This window comes from Nicotiana tabacum, chromosome 8 (genome assembly GCF_000715075.1).
Source record: "Nicotiana tabacum cultivar K326 chromosome 8, ASM71507v2, whole genome shotgun sequence".
Taxonomy (NCBI): Eukaryota; Viridiplantae; Streptophyta; class Magnoliopsida; order Solanales; family Solanaceae; genus Nicotiana; species Nicotiana tabacum.
In genome coordinates, this window is record NC_134087.1 from 100886961 (window position 1) to 100897272 (window position 10312).

At 36.8% G+C, this 10312-nt stretch overlaps 1 protein-coding gene and 1 pseudogene across 1 annotated transcript; both read left to right on the plus strand.

Moving 5' to 3' along the window:
• The window catches only part of LOC107782534 (bifunctional monodehydroascorbate reductase and carbonic anhydrase nectarin-3-like), a 42033-nt pseudogene extending 37117 nt beyond the window's left edge, over positions 1-4916 (plus strand).
• Positions 4917-8968: 4052 nt separating this feature from the next.
• Positions 8969-9733, plus strand: LOC107784601 (secreted RxLR effector protein 161-like). The gene has a single exon (XM_016605752.2). The coding sequence runs from the start codon at positions 8969-8971 to the stop codon at positions 9731-9733; it is 765 nt and encodes a 254-aa protein (XP_016461238.2).
• Positions 9734-10312: the final 579 nt, after the last annotated feature.

Here is a 10312-nt window from a genome sequence, read left to right on the forward strand (position 1 = left end):
GCCCTCGGAACTCCAAACCAAGTGCACACAAAACCTCAAAAACATCCTACGGACTTATTCGTATAATCAAATCATCAAAATAACATCATGAACATCAAATTAAATCTCGAGATCAATGAAATTTTCTCAAAACTTCTTTAAACATAAATTTTGTAATTTAAGTCCGAATCACGTCATATGGCATCCGTTTTTCATCAAATTCCACAGAAATATCTTAAATCATATATAAGATCTGTACCAGGCGCCGGAACCAAAATACGGGCCCGATACAATCATGTGCTAATCAAATTTCATTTCAAATTTCTTTAAACAATTCCAGAAAACAATTTCCTTTGAAAATTCATTCCTCGAGCTTAGGACCTCGGAATTTGATTCCGCGCATACGCCCAAGTCCATATTTTCCTACAGACCCTCCAGGACCGTCAAATCATGGGTCCGGGTCCGTTTACCCAAAACGTTGACCGAAGTCAAATTAGCTCATTTTATAATCAAAACTTATCATTTTTCACAGATTATCATATTTAAGCTTTCCGGCTACGCGCCCGGACTGCGCAGGCAATTTCGTTTTAAAACAAGTGATGACCCAAAGGTCATCACAATTACTTATCGGAGAAGGATGAAGTAGGAGAAGAGAGATAATAGTTACAATTAAAGGTAAGTTAGAATTATATAAGTTTTCATGAAAAATATTTAGTTTTTTGTACTATATAAATAAGATAATATAATTTATGCAATTTCAAATTTGAAGGGGAGTCTTGGCATAACTGGTAAAGTTGTTGTCATGTGACTAGGAGGTCACGGGTTCAAGTCGTGGAAATAGCCTCTTGAAGAAATACAGAATAAGGATGCGTACAATAGACCCTTGTGGTTCGGCCCTTCCCCGAACCCCGCGCATAGCGGAAGCTTAGTGCACCATGCTGCTTTTTTTTAGTAAATTTTAAAATTACATTCTAGGGAGATTTTTCTAAAAATTACATGTATCTAATTGAATATTGATTGTTTATCTTAGTAGGATCACATGATCCAATCATTTTGACCTAGACAAACAAACTATTGTACAATAATTTACATTGATCATTAACATATATACTTTATTTTGTCATGTATAATTATTTACTAGAATATTTTCTTTAATAATATTGATATTATTTTACAAAATTGTGTATTACATGACTCGGACATACACGTGCAACGCACGTGCAGAGAAACTAATAAAATTAAATGTAACTACGTATATTTTAAAAATAATATTATATAATTTTACCTTTTCAATTTCCCAGGTAAAAACTGTAACCAAAAGACAAATAAAACTACTCCAGGAAGCTGTTCAAGACGTGAGTTGCGTTCGGTATTTCGGTTCGGTATGTAAGAATTTCGGTTCGGTATTTCGGTATTCGGTTTATCAATTGTGTATACCAAATACCATACCAAAATATTTCGGTACGGTTCGGTATTTACTATTTTGGTTCGGTACGGTTTCGGTTTAACAATCAATGAATATTGAATAATCAATGCTAAATTGCTAAATGCTAACGCCTAACCTAACAGTGCACAACTGCACATGCAGTCATGCACAATTGGAACTTGGAAGAGGAATCACAAATGCAGTGTTTTCAGTTTTCACAATCGAAATTCTAAAGTGTTTGCACTTTGCACAACTGCACAATGTGCACAAGTTTGAAAACACTGAAAAGCCTGCACAGTGCACACTGAAAACACTGAATGTTCTTCACAAATTTGGAAGAGGAAGCACAACTGCACATGGCTCATGGCTGAAAGCCTGAAACAAGAATAACATATTATTCTGCAGACAACAACTTCACAATCTGGCAACTGCAGATGCAAACTTGAACGCCAGATCTGGCAATCAACTTAATAGTTAACACGTAACACTCACAGTGCAATAAAAACACAGTCCAAACTTAAACACATGTCAGCTGAACACTTAAACTGTTAAACAGTTAAACTGCAGATGCTAACTTGCACAACTGCAGTCTGCAGATGCTAAACACATTAACCCAGTGCAATAAAAACAGTCCAACAAATGCAGTGTTTGCACAATCGAAATTCTAAAGTGTTTGCACTGACAGTGAAATAATTAGTTAAAAACACAGTCCAAACTTAAACACATGGCAGTTGAACACTTAAAACTGTTAAATATTTACACTGCAGAAGTGCAGATGCTAACTTGCACAACTGCAGTCTGCACAACTGCAGTCTGCAGATGCTAAACTGCAGTCTGCAGACAACAAACTTACGAACTTCTCCGTTATCTTCTTTCACCACAAAGTATTCCCAAATATCGGAGCGTTGAGCAGTAGCACGGGGCATGATTGCACTTGAACTTGAACCTAAAAATAATATAAATCATATGTTAGAATATTATAGTTTGATGATAATAAAACAAAACTACAAACTATTAAGTATATCATTATCACCAAACAAATAGAGTATTAAACTTACCACTCAAGATGCAAGTTGCAACTATACATCAAACAATGCTAGTAGTGCTTCCATTATTTTCCATATCTAAAGATAATACGACCAAATATGTCATACAAATGAAAAGGCATGATATATTATTTTGAATTAAAATACACACAAAATATTAAAGCTTACCAAACTCGAGTTCCTCAAGATACTTCAAGTCTTCTTCAACACTAATAGGATTCTTCTCTTCTCTAATCCAATCTTGCACACAAATAAGAGCTTGCACACATTTAGTAGTCAATGAACTTCTAAATGAATCAAGAATACGGCCACCAGTGCTAAACGCGCATTCCGACGCCACACTAGAAATTGGAATTGCCAACACATCACGAGCCAACTCCGAAAGAATAGGAAATCTAGGAGCATGTGTTTTCCACCAACTCAAGATATCAAATTCTTCACTAAAATATCGACACCGTGCTTTCCCAATTCTTAGATGAATTAGCAACATAAGCTTGTTTACAATATCGACACCGTGCTTTCCCAACCCCATTAACCTCAAATTTATCAAAATGGTTCCAAACGTCAGACCTAGGTTGCATTGCTTTCCTTTTCTTGGAATCTTCACTATCAATGTTGTTGGTGTTACTATCTACCGTAATAGGTAAACTTTCAGTAGAACCAACATCACTTACTTTACTTGTATCTTCCATCTATACAAAATTAAACAAATATAAACATAAATTAACAATCAACAAATTAACTAATAACTACCTTGCTATCAATAACAATCAACAAATTAAGTACGTTGCTACCTTACAAAATTAAACAAATACAAGTATTATCTACCTTGCTACCAAAGTAACATGAGTTTTCTTATGTGTGCACATTATAAGTCTAGGATTAGCATTTTCACTTTTCAGTGGTTTTTAGTTATCTTCAAGTATTATCTTTTCTGACTTTTTGAATATCAATAACAATTTCCTGTAACTTAGAATTTGCTGTAGAAACATTATTCTTGATAGTTTCTAAGGTCTTGATTACATCAATCATAATTGTTACACCAATTCTTGATAGTCACTGACAATAGAGCTGATGTTACACCATACTGTATTTCATGATTTTCAAATTAGGAGTCTGCTATTGTTAGTTGCTCATATGAATATGATATGGTAAAGTTCAAAAAATCAGACCTAAACAAGGTAATACAACCAAAAGAAAGAGTATGAACGTGATACAAATGATATTTTCCTACTAAAGGGAAAAGCTCGGAACATCAGTTCATTCAATTAGCAATACAACCAAAAGCAAGCGAAACATACCTTTGAAATTGAAATTGAATCGAGCTCGGAAGACTGGAACAGGACAGCAGCGTCTTCGACACTTCGTTTGCCCGGAATCGAATCGAGCTGGAAATCGCCGCCTATAACCCTAAAATAGTTTGATGCAGAAAATCAGAAATTAAATCTCAACAAAAACCTCAGAGAGTAGTCGAGTACTGGGATGAGATCATGAGAATGAGATGAGACTTACAAAACTTATAAAAGTAGTGAAGTTAACCGGTGAAGATGAGATGACACTCGAGCTCGAACGTCGACCGGTCGTAACTCAACTCGCAGACTGATATCCTAGAGTCGCAGTCGATTCTCGTCTTCTTCTTCTCGTTCTCGATGATATCTCCTAAGCACCGAAGGCTGAAGCAGTAAGCAAACCCTAATACCCTATCTCGATCTGGAATTCTCGATGATATCTCTGACTCCTCCTAGCCCTAGACCCCAAATGTATTAACACCAAAACTCTGAGTGTTGGACTGTTGTGTTGAGTGTTGGGAAAACGTCTAAGACTCTAAGGTAGAATTGGGTTTGGGGCAGGGGCACAACTGGGCCTGGGTGTGGGCGTGTGGGCTGTGGCCCAAAGTCAAATAAAATATGTAATTGGGTTTGGGGCTTTGGGCTGTATTAATATTACCAAATTCGGTATTTCGGTAAACCGAAATAATTCAATTATAAAACCGAACTGAAATACCGAAATTCAAGTACCGAATTAGACCGAAATACCGAAAAAACCGAAACCGAAATACCAAATTAATTTGGTTCGGTTCGGAATTCGGTTTTTCGGATTTTATGCCCACCCCTAGTATATTGGACTACCCGAATAACACCTGTTTTCAACTGCTTTGTGATTTCTTTTTTGATCTTATCGCTTATACTCTTATTAAAAAAAATTCATGAAAGACTTAATTGTCTGATCCTAAAACTCTATATAGTTTTAATTTTAATTTCAATTTGTATTTTTAAAGGGTGGTTCTTCAACTAAAAAACTCAAGAATCTACTTGTATATATAAAAATTCAAAGGCAGTGTGCTATTAACTTTCTTGTTTGTTTTCTCCAAGGGATTTGAATCCAACGCTAGACCAACTCAACCAGAAAACAAACGTTCTATCAACTCAACATACCATTCCTTTGGTATTGAAAAGCAACAGTGAAATAATTCTCTATATCTATTTGTTATCGACGTTATTGTCTATTGTACTAGTACAACATGATATACTTAACAATTTCATTCAGAAAATAAGGATAAAATAAATGTCGACGAAATAGCTGGTTTAACATTATGTATTTCGTGCTCTTACAGACGTTACTTGTTTGTGGGCATATGATAAATAAAGAAGTGTAACGTTTACCTGAATCACTCGTATGTGTATTTTATGGGTCAGTTGTTGGATAATAGAATTAAGATAATACGTATACCATTTGAAAGAAAAAATTCGAACAGGGAATCGCAAGTTCCACAATTTTTTAGCAAATAAAATTTTAGAATGTCTAAGGTTTGATAATTGATATGATCAGCAACTTCACAGAAGTAATCGTTCAAACAACAAATTGTCAATCTATTAGATGGTTATACGATTCCATATATTATTGATCATATGTATACGTAGTTCGTTCATGAATGGCATGACCCCTTGGAATCCAATAAAATACGCGAAATACATAAACGGGCCTATTTATGTTGTCCCTAACGACAAATCAGACAATTCAACTGAGCCATTTTCAGCTAGACACTTTATTCATTCACAAAAGACGATTAACTAACACCCGACCCTATCAAACCCCATCGCGTGAAATACACTTGTTGAACAATGAGCGTGTGAAAGTAAAGTTCAAGCTGTTGTTGAAATATTCCAGCTAGGATCTAGCTCATGTTAAGTTAGTCAAGCTATTAGAGGTGTATGTGTAATAGTTAGTTAGTTAGTTAGTTACAGCTATAAATACAATGTACATGTAGTAGTTAGAGTACAATTCCTTTTCCAGAAATTCCTTTTCCAGAAATAGAGTATTTCTGCATCTTCTCTGATTCGATCCTCTTCTTCGTCTTCTCTCAAGCTGCAAACTCCATTTTCATCGAAGTTATCATGGTATCAGAGCCTGTGACAGCGATCGCTGGCACTCGATAGCTCAGCTGTCTTCATTAGATTCTCTGATTCTCTCAACTAAGTAGGTGAATTCACGTGATGGAACTCAATTGAAGCTAGGGCTTGGGTTATCTATTGTTTCTCTCCTTATCTAGCTAGAGATGGTGATTGAAGATGCAATCAATGGTGCTACTCTTGCTAATGCTACTGAAACCTCAAATCCAGTGAATGCTACAACTGGAGGAAGTTTCTTCCCTACAATCGACCACAATCTCCCCTTGTACCTGCAACCAATCGACACACCAGGTAGTTCTTTGATCTCTCTTAAGTTAATTGGGTCTGAAAACTGTGCATTGTGGAGTCGTGCTATGCGAATTGGACTGCTAGGGAAAAGCAAGCTAGGGTTTATAGATGGTCGATATCCTAAGTCTAGATTTGCTCCAGAATGACATGATCTATGGGAAAAGGTAAATTATGTTGTCCTTTCATGGATTATGAATGATGTTAGACCTGGTTTGCTAAGTAGTATGTTGTATGCATCGAGTGCATATAAGGGCTGGGAGGATTTGAGATAGAGGTTTGATAAGGTGAATGGCTCGAGGGTGCAGTTTCTTCACAAGGAAATCCACTCATCGAGTCAGGGTACTTGACAGTGGCTGATTATTTCTCTAAACTTAGAGACTTATGGGATGAGTTTGATGCAATTATGCCATATTCAGGGTGACCATGTCCAGAATCTAAGAAGTATTCAAAGCACTTTGAATATCAAAGGCTACTTTAGTTCTTAACTAGATTCAATAAAACCTACACTCAAGCCAGAAATCAGAACGTGATGATACATCCAACTCCTTCCTTTAACAAGGCATACTCCTTGATTATTGATCAAGAGATCCAAAGGAACTTTGCCAACCTTACACAAATTGTTCAAACCTCTGAGCATTTGGAAGGAGCTGCTTTGTATAGTATCAAGGGAGCAGGCTACACTGGAGGTAATCTCAAGTCTAAGAAGAATCTGCTGTAGTGTGAGTATTATCACTACAAAGGTCACACAAAGGTAAATTGCTACAAATTGATTGGCTATCCACCAGATTTTAAGTCAAAGAAGAAGGGAGGTAATTCAGGTAATTTTGCAAACTATGCTTGTAATTCTGATGCTAACTCAACAACAGCAAACTATGTGAGAAGTCCAACTCCACCAACTTTACTTCAGACACAACAACAAGGAAGGAATGGTCCCACACCAGCTGATATTCCTATGACACAGTCATCAGCTCCATTCTGTACACAAGAACAGTATCAGCAGATCATTTAACTACTAAATAAGGGATGTGATGACGGGCCATCTGTAAAAATAGTTGCTGCAGCAGGTACTATGAAAGCTCTATTCACTTGTTGTGTTAATAAAGAGTGGATAATAGACACAGGAGCAACAGATCATATGGCATCTGCCTTAGAAATGTTGAAAACTTTTAAACAGATACCTGAATCTTAAAGGAGTAAGGTTCATTTACCCACAGTTGATGTAGCTTTTGTATCCCATACAGGAAAAGGTTCTGTGTTTGAGGGTTAGGATATATCTAATGTGATATTCCAGACTTTAAATACAACCTACTATCTGTGTCTAATATTACTAAGGAACTGAAATACTCAACCTTGTTCTTTCCTGATTTCTGCATCTTCCAGGATCTTTGGAGTGGTCAGATGAAAGCGAATGGTAAGGAGGACCATGGACAATATGTGCTAAAGAAGAACTCCACACAGCAAGGTTCACCATTAGAAGGAAATAAAAGTGGATGTACAGCTAGTCATTCTTTTACTACTAGTTTACGGTGGCACAAAAAGTTAGGACATGAACCTCTTGATGTAATAAAAAGACATGATATGCTTAGACATGTAACAGAGGGTGAGCATAATACTTGTAATGTTTGTCCTCTAGCTAAACAAACAAGACTGCCCTTTCCATTGAGTAATATAGTATCAAAATCTGCTTTTGAATTGATTCATTGTGGTATTTGGGATCCTTATAGAGTACCAACCTATGATGGTAAAGGTACTTTGTGACCATTGTGGATGATTTCACAAGATACACTTGGATATTTCTGATTTATTCCAAGTCAGACACATTGATAGTGCTGAGGAATTTCTTTGCCAAAGTACACAACTTGTTTTCTACTCAAGTGAAAATACTTAGAATAGATAATGTATGTGAGTTCTTCAGTACCGAGTTTACTAGTTTATTACTAGATAGGCATTGTCCATCAAAGTACTTGTATGTATACTCCTCAATAGAATGGTGTTGCTGAGAGAAGGCATAGGACAATTCTAGATATGGCCAGATCACTCAGATTCCAGGCCTTAATACCTTTAAGATTTTGGGGAGACTGTGTCGAAACTGCTTTGTACTTGCTCAACAGGCTCCCCTCCAAAGTCATTGGGTACAAGTCACCTTTTGAGAAGCTTTATTTGCATTCTCCTTCCTTGAATCATTTAAGAGTGTTTGGATACTTATGCTATGTAACCAGTCGCCATACACATGATAAGTTTTCCTCTAGGACAATTCCATATGTGCTCATGGGATATTCTCCAACTCAAAAGGGATATGCACTATATGATCTACATTCGAAGTCATTTTTTGTAAGAAGAAATGTAGTGTTTCATGAAGACATCTTTCCAAACAAGTACATAAGAAACTCAGGAACTCCTTTATTTCCAGTCTTGGACCTATTATCCCCAGCATTATATCAGCCTAATCCTAGCTCCTCTATTCTAATAGAACCCACTGAGGCTGCATTTGAAGCACCAAGTCCCACATCTCCATCCCAGGGGGAGATATTAGTGCAAGAAGGAGTAACTGACCTGATTTATTGATCACGGGCAACAACCATCTTCATATGTGTGGATGATTTATTGATCACAGGCAACAATCAAGGCATGTTGGATCAGACTAGGAAAGATTTGTAGAACAAGTTTAAAATGAAAGATCTAGGTGAGCTGAAATTCTTCCTGGGAATTGAGTTTCCTAGGTCTAAGAAGGCATAGTGACGAGTCAAAGAAAATATGCTTTAGAGCTCATTTCTAAATCAGGACTGAGTGGAGCAAATCCTGTAGGAACTCCACTAGAGATGAACCAAAAACTGACCTCTGTGTACTATGATACTTGGTTGCACAATCACAATGTAATTGCAGATGAAAAACTAAAGGATCCTAGTATCTATCAGGGACTAGTGGGAAGACTACTATACCTTACCATGACTAGACCAGACCTGGCATTTGCAGTTCAAGTTCTCAGCCAATTTATGCATTGTCCTAAAGATCCTCACTTAGAATATGCTCTCAGAGTGGTGAAATATACCATGGCAGAACCTGGCCTAGGAGTTCTAATGCCTGCAGAGAGCATAAGCAAGCTAACAGCCTATTGTGACTTAGATTGGGGAGCTTGTGTGGAGACAAAAAGGTCGGTTACAGGTTATCTAGTGAAATTTGGTGGTTCCCTTATCTCTTGGAAGTCAAATAAGCAAGAAAATGTTTTTAGGAGCTCGGTTGAAGCTGAATTTAGAAGCATGGCATCATGCACTGCTGAGATTACTTGGCTTGTGGGGATGTTTAAAGAACTGGGAATTCATGTGGATTTACCTGTTCAGCTGATGTGTGATAACAAACCTTCAATAGAAATTACAGCAAATCCAATTTCCCATGAAAGAACTAAGCATATTGATATAAACTATCACTTTGTAAGAGAGAGGATCATACATGGCTTGATTAAGACAGAGCATGTATCTACAAAGGAGAAACTGGCACACCTGCTTATAAAAGGCTTGGGCAAAGCACAACATGACTATCTACTAAGAAATCTTGGAGTGAAGAACCTATTTCAACCATCAGCTTAAGGGGGAGTGCTGAACAATGAGCGTGTGAAAATAAAGTTCAAGTTGTTGTTGAAATAGCTAGGATCCAGCTCATCTTAGGTTACTTAAGCTATTAAAGGTGTATGTATAATAGTTAGGTAGTTGGTTAGTTAGTTAGTTAGTTACAGCTATAAATACACTACATATGTAGCAGTTAGAGTACAATTCCTTTTTTCCAAATATATAGAGCATTTCTACATCTCTGATTCGATCCTCTTGTTCGTCTTCTCTCTAGCTGCAATCTCCATTTTCATGGAAGTTAGTAACACTCTCGGAGACGCGAGTTGCCTACGTAAATTAAGTTTTTTTTTCCCCTAAAAACAATATAGAACCCACCTATTTTCACACCTCCTTCTCCTCCAATTTTCTCCTCCACCATTCGATACCCTCCTCTATCCAAAATTACCTCTGCCTCTCCATCTTCTCTTCCTTCACTTCACACTTCAACACCCTATTTTCTAGCTCTTAAATCATCCCTTGCATGACCTAAATGACTAATAACGTAAATATTGTGAAAATATATTCAAAAAATGTGCTCTCACTCTTACCAATTATATATGT